This window comes from Diospyros lotus, chromosome 7, assembly GCF_014633365.1.
Source record: "Diospyros lotus cultivar Yz01 chromosome 7, ASM1463336v1, whole genome shotgun sequence".
NCBI classification, from domain to species: Eukaryota; Viridiplantae; Streptophyta; class Magnoliopsida; order Ericales; family Ebenaceae; genus Diospyros; species Diospyros lotus.
The window spans coordinates 19,262,094-19,289,545 of record NC_068344.1 but is presented as its reverse complement, the minus strand read 5'-3'; the positions used below and the strand labels follow the sequence as shown (position 1 = coordinate 19,289,545).

Genomic DNA, 27,452 nt, shown 5'->3' with positions numbered 1-27,452 from the left:
TCTTAAAGAAAGAAAACCCTTTTCTCAACCGAGTATGATAGAAATCTTTTCCAGGCCACCATTCGTCTAGTGAGCCTATGCACTTCTTTAATGTTCCTAGTAGGATCTTCAAGATAACCCTTTTACCCTGGAAAACCATATATGAGAATGGATATTCACCTGGAATGGAGATTAGAATCCACACCGCACCCATGACCTTACTAATATTGTACAACCGGAGTAAAGTTGCATACGATAAGAAGATTCAAATTCAATTGCTGTCTCAATAATACACAACATAACATGATAAAATGAAGCATACAGCAAGGATGTATTCCTTATTTTCTCATAAACCATGACCTTGAGCTCCCATATTGACATTCTACCCAAGTATACACGTTCCCCACCTAAGACTACAACATTCAACAACAAACAACATAGCATTGCATTGGTAACCACACAAACTCCTAGTCCTGAAGCTTCCTAATCAAGCTGCAACAAGAAGGAACTTGATGTTCCTCCAAATATTTGGTCGAACATGGTTATAAAAACGAGAAGTGATTATCCAAAGGCATCCCAGCTACTCTACCCGAAACAAGTTGCTGCCGTTCATTAGACAGAGGCATTCCAGGTCCTCTACTTGAAAAAAGATGTGGCCGTTCATTAGACATAGGCATTCCTGATCTTCCACTTGAAACAAATTGCTGCCGTTGATTATCAATCAGAGACATTCCAGGTACTCCAGTTGGAACAAATTGTGGCCGTTCATTATACAGAGGCATTCCAGGTTCTGCACTTGACATGAGTTGCAGCCCTCCGTTGGACGAGGGAATCCCCGCTCCTCTACTTGAAACGAGTTGCAGGCCTTCATTAGACAAAGGCATTCCAGGTTCCCTACTTGAAACGAGTTGCAGGCCTTCATTAGACAAAGGCATTCCAGGTTCCCTACTTGAACCGAGTTGCAGACCTCCATTAGAGGAGGGTATCCCCGCTCCTCTACTTGAAATGAGTTGCAGCCCTCCATTAGACACAGGCATTCCAGGTTCCCTACTTGAAACGAGTTGCAGACCTCTATTAGACGAGGGAATCCCTGTTCCTCTACTTGACATGAGTTGTGGCACTTCATTAGCAGGCATCCGTAGCATAAGGTCTGGATAGAAGGGATAGCTGGGAGAAGTGTTTGTTCCAGAAGAAGGAAGACCTATACCCACGTTTAGATCATTATAGGGATATCTATTGGAGGACTGTAGACCTGTATCCCAAGTTATCCCAGAGAATGCCTTCTGAGAAGAAAACCTTGACCAAGATTCCACTGGCTCCCCACTTGGAGTATTATACGTACTCATTCGGACACTGGTGGGGATGGCAACATGTCTATCACCAACAGAAACACTGGGCCTCAACTCTGTATATGGACGGGTGACAAACCGATCATCAACACTTGGCATGCTTCCAGAATCATGAGAGTAATTCGTCAAACTCAACTGCACATTAGAATCCAGGACACTGGCTTTAGTAGTTCCTTCTAAGTGAAAATCAGATGGCACTCTGAAAAGCCCAGTACAACCGGCAGGAACCTCTGGTCTGTCCAAAGCAGAAAACCTAATTGGTTTCTTAAATGACACATCATCTACTGATAACGAGGTATTCAGTTGGTGCTTAAGTGACAACTTGGCTTGTTGAAGAGACTCCAGCACAGATCCTAATTTATTAGGTCCTTCACGTGGCATCAATGCATAATTAACATTTTTGCTCCCTGAAGTATCTTGTTTAAGGACACTACTGCCTGAATGAGAAGGAACAATTTCTGCTGACTTGTTTCCAGGGGAACCGTCCAGATGAGAACTGCAAAGACAGCTTGAAGGCAGAATACTATAGTTTCCGGAAGATTGTTGATCTTGCTTATGTGTAGCTGCAGGAAATACAAAATCTGAAGCTGGGGATTCATTACCAAGCTTGAAGCTGGGATTTTGATCCTGAAAGCATTCCATATCAGCACATGGAGCTGACTGCAAGCCATCAGATTGACTGTCAACTGATTCTTTAGGGAGGCATATATTTTCCACCTTCAAATGTATCTCTTGGCTCTCAGAGGCAATGGTCTGAACAGTACATGGAGGAGATTGCACTTTAGTCTCTTCTCTTTCATCAGTAATGTCAGACTGATCCCCAGGTTCACATGAATCCTAAACATTTTTGTGATAAAAAAAAAAAAACACGTCACAACCTAGCATGACATATCTAACCAAACAACAACAGAAGGAGAATGATCAATTTTATGCACATAGTGAATCCATGAATCACAAAGACTGTGTGATAGGAACTAGCATGAAGAAGAGTAAACAGGCATTAATGAGGAAATTGAAACAAACTGTGCATAGATCAATCAAACATCCAAAAACTAAGGATTTTATGTTTATCCTGGCGGGGTTACCAAAAAAGAAAATCTGAATATAGGAGTGAAGATTGCAAATTGTATGCATTCAAAGCATTTTGTTTAATATATAGCAAGAGTAAGAAGCTGAGACAACACAACATGGCACAAACAAACACAAAGACAAAAACTTTTGAAACAATAGGACACAACAGGCTGGAGACATGTCAACAATAAGTAAATATACATCTTATATACAAAACAACAAAACCACCAAACTTAAACCCACTAGTTGGGGTTGGCTAACAACTTATACACATACATGAAAATAATTCTTTTTCTTGTTACAATTGTATTCTATAATTTCAAATAGAAGTAACATTCGCATTCTGTATGTCAGGAGAAAAAGTAGTGAATAAAAAGTCTTAATACTAATTTGAAAAACTCTATTTGTGAATAAATTGATCGGGTTGAGCTTCAAGTAATAGATATAACTTGTACAGTGGTTCATTTTGTTTAATGCTGGACATGCATGCTCTGACCATGGAGACATGTCCCCAAGTATAGGTTCTACAACAACAATACTCACAAGTATATTTTCATAAGTCACAACCCAATGTTCAACATGGCTTCAGAAACAACAATCATACCTTGTTTCAAATGTTTGGCTTTTTATCTTGAAAATAAATGGCTCGTACATCTAGCAGAAGCCTTGTTTCTCTCACTCCCAATAAAATACTATTGCCAAAAGAGAAAAGTAGTAGAACAAAGCTATAACACTCAGAGCTCAGCTCTTTCAGTCAGCACATTGTGTTTCTTGAACCAGTTCCAGAACTTCTCTCATGCTTAGGATTTTCTTTTATCAATGTTTCCTTAATGTTATAAAAGTTTGAGGCCAATTCAGTTAGTTTAATTGAACTGCTAACTGGTAAATGCAGTTTTTCTTCCTTATTTCTTCCTCATCCACTTTTCAAGGAAATGTAAGTACTTAAAAGATGTCGCTCTCTATCAAGTTCCTATCATCAGCTAATTAATTCAAGAAGAATACAGAATACAACAGTATTCATAGATGCAGAAATTCTTTATCACCAATAAACATACACTGAAACAATCAAGAACCTCTTTCTCCAAGCTTGATGCTTGTGCTTTAAGTATAGCAGGCTCAAACAATTTACTGACACTTGGCCTTTTTAAATGATAAGATCTCAAGATGGATCCAATTGTGGTTACTCTCACAACTCTAGCACGTTACATGTGCCTCCTAGCCCCATTAGTCTGACCGTGTGCACGGCATATGAATGACTGTATGACCTATATACCTTTGGGAATCAAGACTCCATGAACTGACTAAGGGTAATGGTACATTGTGACTGACCTATTGGATTATGTTTGGGCAGTCATGGTGTTCTCAGCTCGTTGCAATGCTTCTCTACCTAAATCCTGCCAACTCACCATAAGAATCCACCCAACACCTGTAGGCTCAGCAGTAGGTAGAGAAGATGAATACAAATAGGAAAACAAAACAGGGACACACCAATATTGCATTCTTATAACAATTAACACCATTTCACAACAGGGACACAAAATATATTAGATTATATTTATGTGTGTACAAAAGATAGGTCATATTCTATATAATAAGAAATAAGATGATTAAAAAATCTAAATATATAATGTACAGATTCTTTTTACAAAGTTTTGTAATTTAAGATTCTTAAAATTAAAAATTTTAATTGAGGGAAGACCAATAAATATAAATTACATTAATTTTGTTTTACACTTGATATTTCACTTATTTATTCAAAACTGTAATGTGTACTAATTTTTTTTTTTTTAACTAATAGACACACTAATTATCATAATGGACATGAAAGTCCACCCAGGGTCTTGTAACGACCCATTAGTGGGTCCGGAGGATATGTAAGGAAATAAAATATTTTCTTTATTTGAACCATAATTTTTGAAGGATTATGTGGTATTTTTAGGTGACTTGGCAAGAAGGAAAAAAATGATGGAAAAGTCAAAAATTTGACTTTGTCAGAAATGGGACCCATGACTATTTAAGGTATGCATGTAAAAATGTTGTGGAAATGTTATGTGGAGTGTAGCCAATGTTTAAATTACCATTTGAAATAAACAATTTTCATTAAAGTTATTAAGTAATAGGGGCATTTTGGTCATTGTGCCTTATGTGTGGATATATATATATATAAAGCATGGCTTCATTTTAGCATGAAAACTGAAGGTAATTGAGAGAAGAGAAGAGAGGGTGATCGGGAAGCAAGGGGAGAGCTAGGGTTTCAAATTTCTCTTCTTCTTCTTTGAGAAATTGGAGCAAGAAAGGGCTAGAGCAAGCTAGTGGTAGGTCCTTCTTCTTCTTCTTTTACTTGAGTTCTCTTGGAGTGAAATATTTGGTTATTGTAGGGACTTCTTTCAAGTAAGACCCAAAAGAAAAAGTTTCTAAAGGTAAGTTCTGCTACTCTCTTTTTCTTCTAAACGTTTGATTTTGGCATATCAAGAGTTCTAAGATGAAACCCCCATGTTTTTCAAAGGGATCTTCTTGGATGACATCTATGCCAAAAGCTTGTAAATCTTTCTTTTCTCTTGCTTGATCTTGTTAGTCTCTTTTGAGTTTCGAAATAAGGTTTGTTTCACCCTATAATCCTCAAGGAATGATGCTTTTATTGGTTGAGTTTTGATTTAGGCAAGATTTTGCGTGTATCTTCAATCTTGCTATATTTGTGGTTTTTCGTCCATGGTTCATGTTACAGGCCTCTGTCAGTCTACTGTTTGCCTTAATCGGTCGATCGTTTCTACAAAAAAAACCTCTGTCGGTCGACAAATGCTTCTCCATCGATCAACCATTTTTGGCTTATGGCAGCCTGCACATACTCTACTATTTTGGGCATAACTTTCAGTAGAAATATCCAATTCGAGATCGTTTGTTGCGTTGTAAACTAGATTTGATAATATTCGATTTGGTCTATAATTTGAATTATTTGGCCAAGTTTTGAGTGATTTCTTCTTGATCCCAAAACATGTCTAAATGTTCTTGAAAATAATTATGCATTCATTGGTGAGGTGTTATGTGAGTTGGGATTCGTGAAAAGCACGTTTGAGCATGATAATGAGCTAGTATTGGCCCATATGGGAAACTTGTGATTGGGGAGCCTTACGCATGTATGACTTAAATGGGAAGTTTCGGGGGGTTAAATGTGCATATAAGGGGCTGGTAAATGAGTTAGGAAGTGGATCATTTAGTGTTATGAATTGAGATAGAATTCACGGATGTTTTCTTATGATGTGTGGACATTTGCCTTGAGGATTGTCTTGTGAATTTGGTTGTGGAAGAGGATGTCTAAGTATACACCATGAGTGTACTTATAGTTCCAGAAGAGATAGGAAGTACTGTATGAAATCATGTACATGTATGCTCTATGTGGTTGAACGTGATTTCGAAAAATTATAGGTGTGATTATATGGACTGGCCTCCCTTCTAGACTAGAGCACCGCAACGATGAGGCCACTGCACACTTGGAGTGTGGTATTGTAGTCATGTGCTAGTTCGACAGGAGTGAGTTGAGAGCAGATCAAGAGTGCTACTATGATGAGGCCAATGCATACTTGGCGTGTGGTATCACAGATGTGAACTGATGCCACAGAGTTGAGCTGAATGAGGGCACCACTATAATGAGGCCACTGCATACCTGACGTGTGGTATCATAAGTGGGAGCTAGATAGCAAAGGACTGTAGAGCAGACTGAGGGCATTGCTATGATGAGGCCACTGCATACTTAGCATGTGGTATTATAGACATGTGCTAGTGCAGCAGAGTTGAGACTAGGTTGAGGGCACTGTTACAGTGAGACCACTGCATACTTGGCGTGTGATACCGTAGATGTGTGCTAGTGCCGTAGAGTGGATTGGATTTATGGGCCCAGAGTGGGTCACCACATGATGTGAGAATTGTGATGTTGCAAGTTATTGAGTGTTGTGCTTAGTGCGTTACTTGGGTCCAAGAGACTAAATGATAGGAAGGTTTCAGATTGTGCCCTACCCATAATACAGTAGGGGTTTCTATTGGTATGGATTATGTTGTTTCCTATTACGACTGTAGGGGTTTCTATTGGTATGGATTATGTTGTTTCCTATTACGACTCCACCTGGGCTACTCCGTATTACAATTCTACTATATATTGTCTGTTATTGCTTACTAAGTCTCCATTACGATGTATCTCATGTTCCATTTCATTGTATTATACTTGCTAGACCTTGCAACTCATTCTTTCTCTTTGCATCATTCTAGGTACAGGTAAAGCGAAGGATGAGATGGGTGCTAGTAGGGCATGATCTATTGGGTTAGATGTGTACAGAACTCACCTGAATAAAAGGTCTTGGGTTTGTGACATGCTAGTGGCTGTATTTTTGTTATTTGGGCTTGTCGTATCCCCCTTGAGACAGCCTAGTAGAATGTAAATGGTAATGCTTATTTTGTTCTATATGACAAAATGATGTTGATGGTATGCATGATCTTGATTGAGTTTTACTCTAGTTCCATCTTGCGAGAACTTTCCCTCGGAATTCCTATACTAGCGAGACTTCCGAGGAGGGCCCTCACAATTTGGTAACAACGCCTTTATATTGGGCCCTCAAGTCTGTACAGGTCTATAGAGCATACAGAAGCAAAAGAACTAAATCTTAATTAGGCAAGTTTGGACAAGTGTTTAACATTGGAAGTGTTCAACAAGTGTCATGTTTGACAGCAGTGTCTTGACACGATACTTCACCTTCGTAGGAGTGTCCATGCTCCTTTGGCCATAGGATTTTTCCGTAAGAGCACCTTACTGATAATCACTCGAAGCTATACTCATATTTTGATTTCCAGGCATACTTGTTGGCTCTCATATGATGCTTGTCCATGTATGTTAGGAGTGCTAATGATTCCTATATGCCACTCCTACACCTATGCTATCTCCAGTGGCTCCTATGTCTTAGTGACTCCAACAACTTAAGAGACTCTCCTTCCCTCCCTCAACTGCCTTAGCTATCTTCCTTCCAAGCTTCATTAATTCCAACACTTGCTAATCACCCACTGTAATTGTAAGGGCATCAAAACTGAACACAAAAATATATGAAAATCAAAGCTGAAAATTGTTAACTGAAAACTAAAGGCTTTGTTAAATAGCCCATAAGCTAGTCATCAGAGGATGGTAATTGAGAAGACCACCAAAAGTTAATATCATTTTAAACTAACCCACAACATAATGTGTATTCTACTAATAAAAAGTCCAAATATTCAAAATGAAAAATCAAAGCGACTATCTTCTTTACATCCCCTTTCTTACAAATGTGCAAGTTCCACATAACACTCATTTATATGAAATAAAATATTTGATATTTTAGACTTGAAGGCACGACTACAATACAACGAGAATCTGAAACAGTTGTTATACTAACAGTAACTACTATGCATGGAACACTTTGAGATGGTTCCCATAGTAATGTTGAACAAACATAATCATAAGGAAGTATATCAAAATGTATGAGATATGCCATAAGGTATCTTTGGTTATGATATTTTATTGAACATATTCAAATCCTTAAAAGCTGGTTGAAGTTAAGGTTTCTACTTAAAAATTGAATGTTAAAACACCTGTGCTTGTGTTTCTTTTTTTTTTTTTTTCTCTCTTTCTTTTTTTGAGCTTTTTTAATTTAGACTCATAGCTATCTGTATTTGTGATATAGTGGCACAGAATTGATGAAATGTTATTTTGTTAGTTAAATTAAATAATGCCTAAATGTATTAATTGAAATAAATACACTCTTACACCTCCCAACCAAAATGTATCATGGAATGAAAATCAAAGAGTGGATGAACTGTAAATAAAAATATGTTACTTTTATCAACATATGTAATATAAACATACAAGAATACAATTTTCCAGCCATGTACGTGTATCCATGATTCTTAAATCCACAAAGAATTTAACAATTGAATTCTTCAATACCATGGCTCAAGAAAGTTCTCCTTTATTACATTCACAGCTGATAGAGAGAAAAGCAGAGCTCTTAGGAATATACTATGAAAATGGCATATATGTATTAATCATTTCAAGCCACCAGATCACACATGTGATCTATGTAAATTGAAGGTTATAACATTATTATAATTCATCACCATTCATGGATATGAATATGGATGTAAAACAATAAACATAGAAACTGTAAATGTCCCATAGTCTCTGAGTTATCCCAAAGTCAAGAGTTCAAGCATATCTCACCCTATCACACAATTTATTTATCAAAACAACAAGGAAGCTCTAGAAAAAAGAACGAAGATTTTTTGTAGAGTGAAGAAACCTTGGAGATGGAAAATGTTATGATGTAAAAGAGGAATTCCAACGTTCAAAAAGGTGTACTAATCAAACTATGCATAAGCGAAAGCACATAGATGCTCGTGAAAGAAAGAAGCTAATAAGGCATACCGGTGTACTATTGTTATTTTCTCTGAACTTCTCTTCCCATTCTCTTTGAGCTTTCTCCTCCTCCTCATACTTCCCTATAAGTTGTGCTTGTTCTTCTAGTGCTCTTTCCATGTCTTTTTCACTACCATCTACAGTCAAATAATAGCTAGGATTGGCTGCAGATTGTTGATTTTCTAAATCCCCTGAAACTGGACCTTCACGAAGGATTTGTTTGTCCTGCTTATTGGAACATTCTCTCTGGATCTCAGATTCAATGTCAGAGCGAGTGGAAACACCTTGTGGACAAGTAGCACCACCAGTATCACGAGGAGCCATCATTTCATTGTTAATTCGTGATTCCTCCACAGCAGATCTGAAAAATCAATACATCAGGAGGAACTTTGAAGGGGCAACTGCTTAAGAAGAACCCAAGAAAAGAGATGAAATAGTTTCATTAAAAGAACAAGCAACCCTGCGTCAATGCCTTTTTGGTTGGCAGCATGCTATCATCATAACAAGTCTTAATCCTAAGAGATGGAGTATGCTATAGATATTCTGACTCTTCAATCATCTTTATTCAGATGGAACAAATTTTATAAGCCAGTAAAGCTCACCAGAATTGCTAAGAACAACAACATGCCTAAGTGTTTCTCTAAATAGCAAAGTCAACATTGGGCCCATTTGTTTACAAAATTACTATCTGAACACCAACGTATGCATTTGCAAATTTTTCTAACTAGCACCGCAAAGAAACTTGAGATTAACGCAATTCTGTATATATGCAAAACAAGATCCAAAAACAATGCTTAGGGTCTGGATAGAAAAAGGTGCAGGGGTATAACACCCGAATTTTTAGATGGCAATAAATCCAAAAGGAAACAAGATTTCTGAAGCCATTGTAGATTGGGATAATTTAATCATAATGTCAAAGAAATTGGGAATTGAGTTCAAATTCTAAATGGAGATTGAGATGAGGGGTTATTAGAGTTGTGGAGGGATTTTGTTTGGGTTGGAATTTGAATTGAGGATAAACTAGATTTCAAAAACTAAGTCTTGGATGGATTAGCATAAATTAGAATGAGTTATATATATATTATTGAAAGAAAATTTGAGAAAGATTGGGATTTATTAACCTTAATGAATTGGGAACAAACCAATTCCTTATTGAGAAGGAATTAGGATTGATGATGTAAAATTTTAGGACAAATTAGAAGAAAGACCTTGTATTATTTGATTAGTATTTGATAAGGACTATGATTAACTAGGGAATTAGATAAAAGGGGAAATTGAATCCAAAATCAAAAAAGAATAGGATGAACCCTAAGAAGCTTATAAATGCGAACTTAGAGGAGGATTGAATCATTAGAAACTTGGAGATATGAGAATCAATCCAAAGCAAAGTCGCTGAATATTTGTGGATTTTCTCTACAAAGGATTAGGCAAGTGGTTATTTCTGCAATAGTATGCTTTGAAAATCATTCCCATACATGTTGAAAATTGTTTTGACAAATATATTCTCCATTTCATCACTTGATATATGTGCTTGAACTGTTGATTTAGAAACAAATTGGGAATGGGGAATTATCAAATCATTTTTGAAAAGATTATGATGGTGTTAGCACGTTGATATAAATTGTTATGAAACCATCAGGAAAGTCCAGAGGTTACTCTTAGCAATTGAAATTCGACTACTAAAGTTTAGTTACTCAATAGGAGAAGATGAACTAATTATTCTAGTCACGCTCCACCTAGTACTTGGGGGTAGATCCCAAGGAAATTAATGGGTCACCTTGCACATTGATTGAATCCAGGTGTATACTACCCATTTTGATATTTATTGGGGTTTGAATTGATTGTTGAATATTATGGTTCCCTTGATTTATTGGTGACTTATATATTGGGGAAATTGTTAGCCACACCATGTGACGTGTGATTTTATTGGTAATACTTGTTGTATAGGGAATATTGGTAAATATTTATGAATTGAAATTTGTTTTTATTGTATACATATGGAATCCTCTATTTTGGATATTGATCTATTATGTGAGATAACCTTCATTGGACTTTAAGCTCACCATTCTCCCTAACATATTTTTCGATGAGTGAGATTAGTGGTGTGGGGCTAGACGTGGACTTGGATTGGGGCATTACTAATGGACTCGGTTTGGGATAGTTTAATTTTCAATTATTGTCAATGGTTAAGGTTATGTAAACTGAACATACTTAGAGGACTTAGGAACAAAACACTCTTAAGTAACAGGGGTGAACAGAACTTACAGTTTCACACCTTTCATTAGTGTTGAAAATATGACTTAGAAGCTGCTTTGAAGAAGTCAACATATCTGTTTTGATGATGTGGTTTGAAGAAATCAAATTACATGATAAGATTAGGTTTTTGATTTAGTCTTCAGCATTTTTAGGAACTTTTCTGTTATGCACGTGCAGCAGATTTGGCTGATTTTTTTATGTTTTTTTTTGCTATAAAACAGTAACGATGTTGATCAAATTTTAATATAATAAAATCATTCCTTCTCCAATCTGTTCTCTGTTGCACATATGCTTTTTTTTATTCTTTCTCCATAAAAATACCAACAAAATGGTATCAGAGCGTATTTCTTGAGGGACCTGTGAGTTGAAAAAAAAAAATCACAAACACTCAAATTCAAGCCAACAATCTGCAAAGATGGAAGCAGAATCAAGTCACGGAATGCCGGCAGCACCGATATTTGATGGCGACAACTATCAGGTATGGGTTATTAAAATGAAAGTTCATCTCCAGGCACAAGATCTTTGGGAAGCAGTTGAGGAAAATTACGAAGTTGCTGATTTGCCAGCCAATCCAACAATGAATCAAATAAAGATTCACAAGGAGAGGAAGACAAGAAAGGCTAAAGCCATGGCCCACTTGTATGCTGCAGTGTCTCCTAATAGTTTCACAAAAATCATGAACCTGACTTCAGCAAAAGCCATTTGGGATCATCTCAAGGAAGAATATCAAGGCAATGAACGAGCAAAGAATATGCAAGTGTTAAACTTGATCAGGGAGTTTGAAATGCAAAGAATGAAGGAGTCAGAAACTGTGAAGGAGTACACTGACATGTTGCTTAGCCTTGCTAACAAAGTGAGATTGTTAGGTAAAGATTTTCTTGATCAAAGAATAATTGAAAAAATACTTGTTACACTTCCAGAGAGGTATGAAGCCACCATCTCTTCTCTAGAAAACGCTAAAGATTTGTCAAGCATTTCCTTGGCAGAGTTAGTTAATACTTTACAGGCTCAAGAACAAAGAAGGCTTATGAGGGAAGGAGGAGGAGTCGAAGGAGCTTTACAGGCACAAGTAAGGCCCATCGGTGGAAAAAAAGTTAAGGATCACAACAAGAAGCTCACAAATGCTGAAAACAACAATAGTGGAAATTATCCACCTTGCTCATACTGCAAAAAAACAAATCATCCACAAAACAGGTGTTGGTGGAGGCCCGATGTAAAGTGTAACAAATGTGGTCAATTAGGTCACATCACAATTGTGTGCAGATCACAACAACAAGAAGGAGAAGCTAGAGCTGTTACTAGCCAACCGGAGGAGGAGTTATTTTAACTCCCTCAAAATCATATTCATGCTTATGCCCCCTCAAAACCATATTCATGCCTATGCCAAAATTAAATTTAGTTGCAGCATCAAAGTCAAGGAGGAGTGTTGAAAATATGACTTAGAAGCTGCTTTGAAGAAGTCAACATATCTGTTTTGATGATGTGGTTTGAAGAAATCAAATTACATGATAAGATTAGGTTTTTGATTTAGTCTTCAGCATTTTTAGGAACTTTTCTGTTATGCACGTGCAGCAGATTTGGCTGATTTTTTTATGTTTTTTTGGCTATAAAACAGTAACGATGTTGATCAAATTTTAATATAATAAAATCATTCCTTCTCCAATCTGTTCTCTGTTGCACATATGCTTTTTTTTATTCTTTCTCCATAAAAATACCAACAAATAGATCACATAATGCTTTTAAATACATAAACCTTCTATCATCTATCTCCTAAAATCTAAGAATTTAAAATACAAGTTTAAATATACAATACAACAACAGATAAAGATAGAATTAAACTTTGAAAATCTTCTCCTAACTTTCAGGAATAGTTGTAATCTTTATCTTCTCTTGATCTCATCCTTCTTCTTTATCTTTTATTCAAACAACCTGTTCTGATCCCTTTTATTTAGGAATTATCACCTTTAATTTTGGAATTCTTCTTTTTCTATCGGATTTTCTTCCTCAACACTCCCCCTCAAACTGGTGAATAAATTTCTTTCATTCCCTTGCCTCTAATTAGTTCAAACCCCCGTTCGTTCATTGCTTTAGTGAGGATATCAGCTTCTTGTAAACCTGTAGGAATATATACTAGATTGATCCCACCATCTTCAATTTCCTGCTTGATAAAATGTTTATCAATTCTCACATATTTCATCAAGTCATGTTGGATCGGATTATTTACTATACTGATGGCAAACTTACTATCACAATATAGCCTTATAGGAGTAGAGTTTAGTACCTATAAATCTTCCATAAACTTCCCTAACCATATTACCTCATTTATGCCTTGAGCTATACCTCAGTATTCTGCCTCAGCACTTCCTCTAGTCACTACACTTTGTTTCTTGCTTCTCCATGTCACAAGGTTCCCCCATACTTTAGTGCAATACCCAAAAGTGGATTTACTATCCTCTAAGGAACCAACCCAATCAGCATCCACAAATCCTTGTATTCCTCGATCTTCATTCTTCCTGAATAAGATCCCTTTACCAGGAGTCCCTTTAAGGTATCTTCGGATATGGTAAGTAGTATTAAGATGTTTGCTAATGGGTGAATGCATAAATTGACTCATTACACTTACTACATATGTAATATCAAGTTGTGTAAGAGATAAGTAAATTAGCCTTTCCACTAACCTTTGTGTCAAGCCTCAAGGAAGAGGCTTTGAATTCGGCTAGTTTAAGAAGAGAGAAAGGAAGATTGAAGAGAGAATTAAGAGGGAAAGTGAGAGAGAGAAATTAGAGGGAAAGAATTCAATTCACATTCAACAATGAATTCCCATCCTCCTGCGTAAGAGCCTTATGTAGGTTGTTCCCAACGATTATATTCAAACCAAGGGTATTGTGGGAAGAGCCACCTTAACAAAATTGGTTAGCTCCTTCTAATGCTACAACTAAAATTTTAAAAATGCAAATGAAAATTACAATGCAACCCTTGGGGTTGTGACACCCTCCCCCCCTTCAAACACATTCTTCTCCCCAAGAATCCTTCACAGTAGGCCGGTCACTCGTGGAAATCTTGTCAACAACTCAGGTAGATACTCCCATGTAGTATGGTCTGGTTGTAGCTGCGACCATTGGACTAAAACTTGTGTTAGGGGTGTTGCTCCCTGATAGACCACCCTCTTGTCTAGGATGGCCTATGGCTCTAGGGTCTCTTCTAATTCATCTTCTGTTGTCAGTAGTTGTTGGCTGGTGGTGGCCCTCGGTTCAATGGATTTCTTGAGCAAGGACACATGAAACACTAGATGCACATTGATTCCCTCAAGTATCCTTCGCTTGTAAGCTACCTTCCCCACTCTAGCTTTAATGAGATAGGGTCCAAAATACCTGGGATTGAGCTTTAATGTCGGTGTTAAAGTGAAGGGATGTTGCAGGAACCTCTTCACTTTAAGGAACACCTTGTCCCCAATCTCAAAAGCCCTGTCACTTCTCCTCTTGTCCACTGCCTGCTTCATCCTGTTTTGGGCCTCAGCTAGCTCCTTCTTTAGGATAGAGAGCATGTCCTTCCTCTGCTATAAGTATTGCTCCACCATTGCTAGGCTAGAAGAACTGCTAGCTATAGCCGGCAGGAGAGGGGGCTTGTACCCAAACATGGCCTTGAAGAGGCTTCTCTTGATGGCACTATGAAAACAAGAATTGTACCACCACTGAGCTAGTGGTAGCCACCTATTCCAACTCTTAGGCCTCATAAAACGCATGCACCTTAGATAGGCTTTTGAGACATTGGTTGACCCTCTCCATTTGGACGTTGGTTTGAGGGTGGTAAGCAATGGACAACTGCAACCCTACTCCCAGTTTCCTGAATAATTCTTGCCATAAATTGCTAGTGAAGATTTTATACCTGTTAGATATTATTGTCTTAGGGACCCTATGTAGCTTTACCACTGAATCCAATAACACCCTAGCCACCTCTTGGGCTGAGAAAGGATGTGTGAGACTGAGAAAATGCCCAAATTTAGTCAATCTGTCTACCACTACTAAAATCACGTCCTTGCCTTCAGATTTGGATAACCCTTCTACAAAATCCATGGAGATCCCTTCCCATGCTTGTTCTGGAACCTCTAAAGGCTGCAACATGCCTGGGTATAGCACTGGCTCGTGCTTACACCTCTGGCACGTCTCATATGCCAGCACAAATTCTACCACATCCCTCTTTTGTTTTAGCCAAAAGAATAATTGTCTAACCTTGTGGTAAGTGACCCTGATCCCAGAATGACCCCCTAAGGGTGAGCAATGTAGGGACTTCAATATCTTTTCTTTTAACCCCTTATCATCTCCCGCAACCAGCCTGCCCTAAAATCTAATGAGACCATTGGACAATGAATATCCTTTCTCCCCTGTATTTTGAATTGCCAATTTGGTTAGGAGTTCTTCCACCCACTCAGTGTTTTCATAACTTTGCACCACTTCTTTCATCCATTCTGGCACAACTGTCGTGATAGTATGGCATTCGCCCTCCCGGTCACTATCCTCCCTACATGATAAGGCATCAGCCACTATATTTTCCTTCCCATTGCGGTAGAGTATGGTATAGTCCAATCCCATGAGCTTGGATACTCCTTTCTTTTGAAGTTGGAACTGTAGTCTTTGCAAGGATAGGAATCTAAGACTCTTGTGATCTGTTTTAATCACAAAGAAGTTACCCTCTAGGTAATGCCTCCATTTGTCCACAGCCTTCATCACTGCTAACAACTCCTTCTCATACACACTCCACCCCAAATGCTTAGGTCCCAGAGCCTGACTAATGTAGGCAATAGGCCTTCCATCTTGCATTAGTACAGCCCTATTCCCTCATCACAAGCATCCGTATCTACTGTGAATTGTTTGGAAAAATTAGGTAGGGCTAATACGAGTGCTTGTGTCATTGCTTTTTTGAGTGTCAAGAAAGCAACTTCAGTTTGGGGATTCCAAATGGAACCCTTCTTTCTTCAATAGATTCATCAAAGGTCTACTAATCACCCCATAATGCCTTATAAATTTTCGATAATAGCCTGCTAATCCCAGAAAACCCCTCAGTTCTCTTACAAATATAGGCCTTGGCCACTCCACCATTGCTGTGACCTTGCTAGGGTCAATTTTAACCCCCTCCTCCGATATAATATGCCCCAAATATCCCACCTCATTCCTGACAAAAATACACTTAGATAGCTTGACATACAATTGGTTCATTCTAAGGACTTTAAAGGCAGTTTGAAGGTGGGTTATATGTTGTTCAAGGCTTGGACTGTAGATTAGTATATCGTCAAAAAAAACTAGAATGAACTTTCAAAGATAAGGGGCAAAAATCTGGTTCATGAGTGCTTGAAAGGTAGCAGGAGCATTAGTAAGGCCAAAGGGCATGACTACAAATTCATATAGACCTTGGTGGGTTCGAAAGGTTGTTTTGGGTATATCAGTGGGTTTTATCCAGATTTGATGATATCCGAATCGAAGCTCTAGCTTAGAGAAAATTTTGGCTCTTGCTAATTCATCCAGCAGGTCATTTATAAGGGGAATAGGGAATTTGTTCTTAATGGTGTGAGAATTGAGTAGACGGTAGTCAACACAAATCTCCACCAACCATCATTTTTTTTAGGATTATTCTACTTTGCCCGAATTAATTGACGTATGGTATGACTAAAAATATCAAATGTCAAAAATATCCTTACCTCGAAAACACCACACGCATGTTTAAATAAAATCCGGGCCGCCAAAGTGAACTGGGCGGACTTCAACTGTGTTGAAGTTCGCCCAGCAGATTTCATCACAGATGAAATCCGCCCAGCACGGGCGGATTTCATCTGTGATCAAATCCGCCACAGATGAAATCCGCCCACAGATGAAGTCCGCCCGACAATTTTTCGGTAAATCTATGCGTCAACCTTTTTCGGGCACTGTAGCACGGCTCTTTTTTTTAACCAACAACACAGGTGATGTGAAATAGCTTTGGCTCGGTTGTATAAATGAAGTGGCTAGCATGTTGGAAATTTGTCGTTCAATCTCAGCCTTTTTGGTGGGTGAATAACGGTAAGGCCGACTGTTTACTGGGGTAGTTTGAGGTTTGAGGGGGGTGGCATGGTCCAAAGGTCTTTGGGGTGGTAAAGAGTTAGGCTCTTTGAACAAGTCCTTATATCTCTCCAAAAGTAAGTTCAAGCTATCTACAATAGTTACCTAAGAATAGGTTGTATAGCATCCTCCCTTCTCACACAGTTGAGGCCCCATCTCTTCCTCTAATTCTTCCCTTTCTACAACTTGGATTGAGTAGAGTTGTGTGATTTGCCCCCCATTTTTTCTAAAATAAATTCTGTAACTTACTCGCTTTAATCATCTTGTACTCCCCCTATTCCAGACTACCAGTCAACTTGAGTTTCTTACCCTCCATTTCCACCGTTACCTCTAGCTTGTTGAAGTCAAAGGTAAGTGTACTAACCGTCATCATCCAATCCACTCCGAGGACAATATCGCAGCCTCCCAACTCTAGTATCCTCAAATCAGCAGCCTTAAACTCATAGCCATGCATCACCCATTTGAAGTCAACGCACTTACAATGGTTGTACATGTTGTGCTCGTTGGTTACGATCACTGAAAGTGGGGTGGTGTGAGTTATTTTTCATTTTAGCTTGCTAGCAGTAGCTTCATTCAAGAAGCTGTGAGTGTTGTCACTATCAATTAACACCATCAGCCTCTTACTCCCTACCTGTCCCACCACCTTGATAATCTTTCCAGTAGGGCCTCCCTAAGAGCATGAAAGGAAATTTCTTCCCCTTGTCCTTGATCTTCTTCATACCCATCCTCTGCCTCTTTATCTTTTTCTTCCTATTCTTCTTCCCCTTGGTTTTCCTCTTCCTTCCCTTCTACCCCTTCCATATTAAGCAGGTGCCTCCTACACTGATGACCGAGGTCGTACTTGTCACCACATTTGAAACATAATCCCAGCATTCTCCTCTGTTCCATTGCTGGGGCTCTGTTAGCCGAAATATTAGGACCCTTTTTTGCTCCTCCCGTAGACACTGCAGGCATCAATGCCTTAGTGTTGCCCCCTGCCAGGTAGCCAGCAACTGGCATTGCCCTTGGCACTAACTTGTTCCTCTTATAAATGGCCTCTAGCGTTAATTCATATAACCATGCCTTATCCGTTGCCTCCCTCACAGTGGCCGGTAAAAACATTTTTACCATGGATCTTAGTTCGTCTTTAAGGCCACTAATGAAACTAGAGACAAAATATTGATTTGTGAGAGTGGGTTGAGCACTCCACATTAATGCCCCTAGCTCTTCAAATTTTTCCTGATACCGTGACCGTCCCTTCTTGCTTGATTTTGTTGAACTCCTCAACGACATTGGTCATGTTCCTTTCTCCAAATCTCATGCACAACTCTTCTACGAATTCAATCCATCTCGCCCTCATACCCCTGGATCTGGACCATCCTTGGTACCAGCTATCGGCCACATCATTAAGATATGCCATAGCCATAGTGATCCTCTAGTTCTCCAGTATGTTATAGAACTGAAAATACCTCTCACACCTTCGGATCCACCAGCATGGTTTGGATTCTTCAAAAAGAGGTATCTCTAGCCTTGGTAGGTGACCTTAGCTAGATCTAGAGGAATTCATTTCTCTTACCTGATCATGCGTCTCCTCGAAGTGTAAATCTCCTACTTCTGAAACTCTTTGTGGCCTAGGCAAGATGTTGGGTCCCGACAATCTCGTCTTCTGCTCTACTCAAGGAGGAAACTCCAGTGGTAACCGGAATTGCGAAAGCGTAGATAGCATGTTAATCATGCTGTTAATCCGTTGATCCATAGACTCCATCTGCCTTGCTAACTCCCTCAGAACTTGATCATTGGATGCCGCCATATCCTCTCGCAGCTCCTCTCGAATTGTTCGCATTTCTTCTCTACTATGCTTCGCCACTTCCTGTGTCTGGGTGAGCCCGACCTCCATCGCCTCCATTCTATTCTCCAACTACTTCATTCTAGTGCCTTCTGCCATATCTCCCGACTTCTCTTGAATCGTGATCTTGCCCAATCCCGTTCCACCTTCACCGAATCACAGCCGAGGATGACCGGCTCTGATACCAATTGTCAAGCCTCGAGGAAGAGGCTTTGAATTTGGCTAGTTTAAGAAGAGAGAAAGGAAGATCGAAGAGAGAATTAAGAGGGAAAGTGAGAGAGAAATTAGAGGGAAAGAATTCAATTCACATTCAACAATGAATTCTCATCCTCCTGCGTAAGAGCCTTATATAGGTTGTTCCCAATGATTATATTCAAACCGAGGATATTATGGGAAGAGCTACCTTAGCAAAATCAGTTAGCTCCCTCCAATGCTACAACTAAAATTTTAAAAATGCAAAGAAAATTACAATGCAACCTTTAGGGTCATGACACTTTGGTATCTACCTTTATCCACTATTGTTTCTGTCCCATCCTCCTTAGCTTTCCAATTGGGTTCCAAAGGTGTGTTGGCTAGCTTACAGCAAAGCTTACCTATCTCCCTTAGTAGATCCAATGTGTACATTCTTTGAGAAATAAAGATTCCCTCCTTACTCCTTGCTACTTCTATCCCTGAGAAATACCTTAGTGGTCCAAGGTCTTTTGACTTCAAATACCTGCTGCAACTAACCTTTTAATGCCTCTATTTCTTGTTGATTGTTACTTGTAATAATAATATTGTTCACATAAACTATTAAGATAGTTTCAGACCATTAGCAACATGTTTAGTGAACAAAGTGTGATCAGACTGCCCCTGTTGATACCCTAGTTGGTTTAAAGTTGTGCTAAACCTTTTAAGCCATGCCCTAGGGGATTGTTTCAGCCCATACAAAGACTTCTTTAACCTGCAAACTTTTCCTTTTTCTTCAAAACTAGGAGGAATTCTCATATGTATCTCTTCTTCTAGATCTCCATGATCTCCATTGAGAAATGCATTTTTTATGTCTAATTGGTGTAATTTCCAATCTAAATTAGCTACAAGGGATAATAACACACGTATAGAATTAAGCTTTGTGATTGGTGCAAAAGTCTCTTCCTAATCTATATCGTGTGTTTGGGTGAGGCCTTGGCCTACTAGCTTGGCCTTATACCTCTCAATACTCCTATCAAATTTGTGTTTTAATGTGAACACCCATTTACTTCCTACCACCTTCTTGTTTTGAGGCAGACTCACCACTTCCCAAATGCCATTCTTCTCCAATGCATTCATTTCCTCCATTACAGCCTCATTGATATTTTTAGGGATTTGCACTTCATCAACCCTGACAATAAATGCCCTGAAATTTGGAGACAATCGAGAATATACCAAATGATTAGAAATTGGATATTTAGTGCATGATCTCACCCCTTTTGTCCAAGTTATTGGAACATCCAAATCATATAGTTCTGGCTCTGAATTTTCTGCATTTTTTATTCTTTTATCCTCCTCAATAGGCATTGCTATTTAAGCTCTTTCATCCTCTTCAGGTACCGGACCTTTTTCCGGGGTTAATGAATGGTTTTGCTTTGGTTCAAGAGTCCTTCGAGAGAGTACACCTGAAGTGGTGGTTGTGGCTTAGGAACTTCTTGAATTGGTTGTTCTCCCCCTTGATTAGTTACATAATTAGGAATAGGAGTAATGGAGTTAACTATCTCAGGAAAATGAGATAAAAAATCAACATCCCTACCTTGCTCTACACTAGGAATCTCCCCCTGCAGAGGCATGCTAGAATAGTAATAGTGATTCTCAATAAAGGAGGCATCACAAGACAAAAAATTTCTTAGTGTTAGGACAATAACACTTGCAACCTTGTTGTGTGGAAGAGTAGCCATCAAACACACACTTTAAAGATTTGGGATTTAATTTAGAATGATAGTGATGAACAAATGTTGTACATCCAAATACTTTTGGAGATAAAGAATTAAGCATTCGGGTAAGGAGAGGATAGCCAACAATAAGAGAACTTAAGGGAGTTTTGAATTTGAGAACCCTAGCGGGGAGTCTATTGATAAGATAGGCAGCAGTGAGAATGGTTTCTCCCTAATAGGAAGTAGGAACTGAGCTGGTAAACATTAGGGTTCTAGCTGTTTCAAGCAAATGCCTATTCTTCCTCTCGGCCACTCCATTTTGTTGTGGATTATAGGGACATGTACTTTAATGAATAATTCCATTCTCACTCAAATAGGCTTCAAATTCGATTGAGAAATATTCCCTTCCATTATCCGATCAAAGGATATGGATTGAGGTTTGGAAAACATTAATAATAATTTGATGAAATTTTCTGAATACTTTGTATACTTCAGATTTTTCCTTCAGTAAAAACACCTAACACACTCTAGTATGATCATCTATAAAGGTGACAAACCAGCGATTGTTGGTTAGATTTGGAATTTTTGTTGGTCCACATACATCACTATGTACTAAATAGAATAGTTTAGTTGGAGGATAAGAATGAATAGGATGTGAAGCTTTTGTTTGTTTAGCAAGAATGCATTGCTCACAATTGAAAAACTCACTCATTTTATTGACAAACAAACAAGGATACAAAATTTTTAAGTATCTAAAGTTTGGATGGCCTAATCGTTTGTGTCATAATTGGATGCTAGAATTTGAGACAGGAGAAGATAAAAATGAATTATGCAACTTAGAAAAGGTAGAAGTACCAACAACTCCTTTCACATAATATAGGCCTTCTTTCTCCTCAGCATTGTCAATCATCTTTCCCGAAATTAGGTCCTAAAATACACAATGAGTTAGAGAGAAAGTTACTTTACAATTCATGTCCTTAGTAATTTTGCTGATAGACAACAAATTGCATCTCAATTTAGGCACATATAGGACAGATTTCAACCATAAATCACCTAGATATACCGAGCCTTCTCCCTTAGCATAAGAGATAGTACCATCTGCCATAGTTACATTTATAGTTCTATCACACTGTTTGTAATCATACAATCCATGCAAGGAACCGATCATATGGTCTGAGGCTTCGGTATCCACAATCCAATCATTTATATGCAGTAATTTAGAGAGAACACTTATGGAAAATACCTTGTTTAGCAAGGGAAGCTATTGGGTTAGGGATTTCCACATAATCTTATGGTTTTGTAACCCGTGTCTGGTTCAAAACCTATTGTAATACTTCCAATTGATCTGGGGTTAAGGTAACATTAGTGACTTTACCTTCTTCAGCATCAACTGCATAAGTTGTTTGTTGCTTCTTCTGAGCTTTCCCTTTCCAATGTGCTAGCTTTCCATGTATTTTCCAACACAAGTTTCTTTGGTGTAGTAGAGCTTGTGGCAATGATCACACCATTGTTTTTCCTTCTTTGAGGGTCTCCACGAGTTAGTGCTACTCTTTGTTTAGAAGCAGCAGGGGTTGAACCACTTTGGTTGTTAACTTCAGGTAATGAACTAAGCATTACCTTCTACTAACTTTCTTCTCTCGTTACTTCTACAAAATCCTCCCTAATAGATGGAAACGGTTTGGTTCCTAACAACCTTCCTCTAACTTCATCTAAGTCAAAATTAAGGCCATGTAGGAAGTCAAACACCATTTCCTTCTCTACCATTTTAGAATACTTAACCCCATCCTTGGTACACTCCCAACTGAGGTCATAGAACAAGTCCATCTCCTGCCATAATTTAGATAACATGTTATAGTAATTGGTTACCGAATGATTACCTTGGCAAGTAGTTCTTATGGCTAATTGAACTTCAAAGCATTGTGCTGTATTTTCTATGTATGAGTAAAGGCTTTGAACAGCCTCACAAATTTCTTTGCTATTTTGTAAAACAGATAGGTCCTCCCTATCTTTGGCTCCGTGGAATTGATGAGCCAAGCCATAACTATGGAATTTTCAGCATCCCATGCTTCATAGTTTGCAACTTCAGGATCTGGTTTTGAAATTCCCCCAATAAGATACCCACTTTCCCTTTACCTTTCATAACCAACAAGACCGATTGGGACCACTCCCGAAAGATAGTCCCATTGAACTTATGTTGAGTGATTTGAAAGGTGTGGTGGTCTAGAGAAATAGGGGCAGCAGTTGGAAGTAAGGATCGAGTGGTTGTAGGGCAAGAAGTTGAGGCTTCATTGGTTAGCGAGGAACTAGCCATCTTGAAGCAGTTAGTGTTGAAGAAAAAGCTAGGTATGTAGTTACCGGACTAGTAGCTCTGATACCATAAACAAACTTATAGGACTTAGGAACAAAACACTCCAAGTAATAGCGGTGAACGGAACTTACAGTTTCACACCTTTCATTAGATCACATAATGCTTTTAAATACAAAAACCTTCTATCATCTATCTCTTAAAAACTAGCAATTTAAAATACAAGTTTAAATTTACAATACAACAACAGATAAAGATAGAATTAAACTTTGAAAAATCTTCTCCTAGCTTTCAGGAATAACTGCAGTCTTTATCTTCTTTTGATCTCATCCTTCTTCTTCTTTATCTTTTATTCAAACAACCTGTTCTTATCCCTTTTATTTTGGAATTATCCCCTTTAATTTTGAAATTCTTCTTTTTCCATCGGATTTTCTTCCTAAACATAAACTTTAAAGAATGCTAGTGGTTTTTATTTCACTGTATTTCTTTTGTAAGATATTGGATATTTTCGTTGGAATAATATGGAAGCATTTTTAAGCTTCATGAACTTTAAGTCTTGACTTAGGGTTCATGGCCAGTCTTGCAACCCATAGAGGGGGGTGTTGCAATGGGGCTCTCCACTTTGCAAACATCAGGGAAGGGTTTGGAGAAAAAAATAAAAAGAAAAAAGAAAACTGACCTCATCTCTCTCCGTCGTATTTGGCGACATGATTTACCAAGACGACGCCTTGGAGAGCCAGATGTAGGGGATGTAAAAGTGCCTCGCCTTCTACCAGAAGAATCCATATGCTTTTTCTCACAAGAATGTGAAGAATTCTTGCCACTTTCCCAAGACAAGCTTTTACTGCATGAAGGAGAAGAATAAAGCTCACAACTGGAGAACTCATCACCACGGTTTCCACTCCTCATCTCCGAACTAACTGAGCTTTCCTCCTCTGGGGAATTAGCACACACTTTAGACTCAGAATGAACCACTTCATTGTCAGAGCTTGTGTTAAATTCCTCAGAGACATCAGAGACATCACTTATACCATGGTTCCCCAAAATGGCAAGAACATCAGTTGTTGCCTTTTCAGCCTTCTTTCTCTGGAGACACACAATCTTAAGCTGTTCCTCCAGTTCCACTACCTATAATCATGCATAACCAACAATATACAAGTTAGAAAAAGGCAGATTGCCCATGCAGGCAAATAATACTAATAGCATGTCAAAACATACATAACATCTCTTCATGTAGTTAAAAAATTAACCAAACTAACCCTTTTTGCTAGTTCATCAGCTCTCTGCCTTGCAGTTCTGGAAACAGATCTTTCCGCTAGTAAGCGTGCCCGAAGAAACTCAATTGTCATTGAAGTTGAATCCTCCATGCTACCATTGTTCCTGATTATTTAAAGAGCAAGTATATCAAGAAAGAGGAGAAGGAGGAGGGACGAATTGGAAGAAACTGCCTGCTCAAGAAAGAAATTCGCTTTTTAGTTCTAAACATTCCTCCCCCCCCCCCCCCCCCCCCCCTCCTACTTCATCTATGAACAACAAACAGAGCACGACAAATGTACTTCACAACCAGGTGACTGAACCAGAGCATCGCTGATGTATTCCAATTTTTCCATGATCTCAAAGAAACAAATCGTTCAAGCTGAAAGCATAATAAGCAATCAACATAGCAAACGGAAAATTGGAAGAAAATGAAGGATACGAAACCCCAGAAAGCCAAATCTTCATGAAGGAGCCTAATAGAACTACATGGCAACCTAATTACCGACAGGAATAAAAGCGAAATTCGTAAGAAACACACTACTCCTACAAAACTCTCACGATCTCATTTCCAGAGCAAACAAACAAAAATCCCAGAAAAATCAATGCATTTATGCAGAATCAACCCAAAAACGACGGAATACAAAACAACAGCTAAGAAAACCAAGAACAGGACAATCCTCACCTCGGATCTTGATCTGGGTCTCGCTGGTTCGGCGGATTCGGCATTATCAGAAGCAAAACCCAACCCAGAACCCCCGAAAAGCTCCGATTGCAAAGACGCAAACCCTGGTTAGAGTTATACCCAATAAAGAACTGGAGAAATTGAGCTGAAAAAATTGATACACAAAATTGGACAAACGGAGAAGAGAGATTGAGATTTAGAGTAGGAGTGGTGCCAATTGACCCGGAAGAGACGACTCTGGAGGGTTGAAAACCCAAATTGGTCAGTGGTTAGAGAAGAAAAGCATAGGGGAAGTGAGATGCGTGGGGTCTGCGTTGGGATTTGATTGTGATTTTTATTTTGATTTTGATTTTAGGGAATGATCATTGAAACTTGTGTCCTCCGATGGGAAAATCGCAGCAAATGGTCGCTGTCAAATTTTATTCATCTTGGGAGAATTACCTGTGATGTGACCCTGCCCCGTACAACAGGAGAAGTGCTCTGAAGAAGAGGAGGTGCCTCTCCCTTTTAAATTATTATTTTTAATTTCCAAGTCCCAGTCCCAATGTTGGGTTCAGCGATTAAAATATTCATTTTACATTTACTAGATTGTCCAATAGGAACAGAGTTCCGTATGAAGATGAAGATGAAGATGAGATGAGATGGAGATGTTGACCAAATAATTAAGGCTAAAGGTATAATCAGCTATTTCATTTTTTATTATTTAATCATTTAGTCTCTTTAATTTAAATAAGGATCTATTAGGCTTCTCAATTTTTTATTTTGAACCTATTAAGTACCTCAATTACTAATTTTGTAACAGTTATATACCTTAATGCAACAAGCATTCTGCGTGAATTACACACGCGGTCTGATGTAGGTCTCACATTGACCAAGTCAGTGGAAACATGCCACGTGTCTCGATCTGCAAGAGAGAAAGAGGCCAGCAGTCGGCAACGATGGATAGCTGCCTAAAATGACAAAGAGAAAGAATGGGACCGACAAAGCGAGAGAGGGGCAGAGAGAGGAAGCAAACGATCACCCGCCCATTGACCCCAATCGATGCCATCGCTGGCCCCTCAACCCAAATCGACCCCTGCGTCGCCCCCTCCCCCGAGGCCATAGTCGGCCACCCGCACGAGGAAGGCAAGTGAGCGACTACTCGCCTCCCACGCCGTCGGTTCAAATCTGCCCGCCTCACACCCAGCCGTTGCTATCGACGACCCCCCCGACCCTGGTCGACACCTCCCACGCCGCTGACAACCACCTACAAAGAGAGAGCGAGAACGAGAGAGAGGCAGCGAGTGGCAAGTGGCTAACGAGAAGGAAGGAAGAAGAAGATGATGGTGCTACGGCGATCGCTGGCGATAAGAAGGAAGAAAGAAGAAGATGAAGAATGAAGAAGAAGATGGTGCTACGGCGATCATTGGCGACAAGAAGGGAGGAAGAAGAAGATGGGTTTGCGGCAGTTGCTGGCAACATAGTTGTTAAAATCCCGATTTTACGCGTACGATTTTACGATTTTACGATTCGAAGACCCCTAAACGATTCAAATCCCATGTAAAATCCAATTTAGGATAAAATCCTATAAAATCTCGATTTTACATATACGATTTTACGCTTTAGAGATTCCCAAACGATTTTACGATTCAAAGATCTTCATTGATTTAAGTTGCAATTTAGAGGATGTTTCCAACGTCTCAATGTCACATAGCATCTGACATTGGAACTTATGCAATGAATTGTTATATTTTGCCTTTAAATTGGAACTTGATTTAACATTGATTGTATAAGTTCCAATGTCACACAGCATCTAACATTAATTGCATAAGTTTCAATTTACTTGATTTAAATTATAATTTTTACTTGATTTAACATTGATTGCATAAGTAAATCAAGACAAACAAATAATTAATTAATGGACCACAAAACCTCAAATTGGGGATTTACTTGATTTAATCAATGTCAAATCAAAAAAAAAAATGCAACATAAATCTAATGGAAGACGTTGAAAGAATCCTCTAAAGAATTTTAAGCTATATTTTACCTCTAAATTACCTATATTTTGCCTCTAAATTGCCTATACCAACCTGCTAGTTTTTGAACTATATTTTGGAAGTATCATCTTTTGAACTATAATAAGGAATAATCAGGTTATTAAAAGATATTAATTTATTTTCTGCAAAATTATGTTATTATAAACATATATTTACAAAAATTGAAGGGTATTTTTAATTATCTCTAAAATCTTACGATTTTACGATTCGATTTTACGATCCGATTTTATGGACACTTTTTCGATCCCACTTAAAATCCCGATTTTAACAACCTTTGCTGGCAACGA

The 27,452-nt window shown here is 38.5% G+C and overlaps 1 protein-coding gene across 2 annotated transcripts; it reads right to left on the bottom strand.

Moving 5' to 3' along the window:
* Window positions 1-206: 206 nt before the first annotated feature.
* Window positions 207-25,527, bottom strand: LOC127806235 (uncharacterized). Of its 2 annotated transcripts, XM_052343387.1 has the most exons (6): window positions 25,130-25,527; window positions 24,450-24,570; window positions 24,222-24,318; window positions 23,870-24,125; window positions 8,839-9,190; window positions 207-2,165 (listed from the first exon to the last, which is right to left on the bottom strand). In XM_052343387.1, exons 1-6 carry the CDS (start codon window positions 25,171-25,173, stop codon window positions 522-524), a joined length of 2,514 nt encoding a protein of 837 aa, XP_052199347.1. In that variant the 5' UTR covers window positions 25,174-25,527; the 3' UTR covers window positions 207-521. The 2 variants fall into 2 exon arrangements, with proteins under 2 accessions (XP_052199347.1, XP_052199346.1); XM_052343386.1 differs by having other exon boundaries at window positions 23,870-24,318; window positions 25,130-25,526.
* Window positions 25,528-27,452: the final 1,925 nt, after the last annotated feature.

Excerpts from the sequence above, each read along its gene's own strand:
- LOC127806235 (XM_052343386.1), bottom strand. The coding sequence starts at position 25,173 with ATGCCGAATCCGCCGAACCAGCGAGACCCAGATCAAGATCCGAG. Across the intron at positions 24,571-25,129 it reads GACCCAGATCAAGATCCGAG|GAACAATGGTAGCATGGAGG; the intron begins GTGAGGATTGTC and ends TTAAATAATCAG. Across the intron at positions 24,319-24,449 it reads CTGATGAACTAGCAAAAAGG|GTAGTGGAACTGGAGGAACA; the intron begins GTTAGTTTGGTT and ends GCATGATTATAG.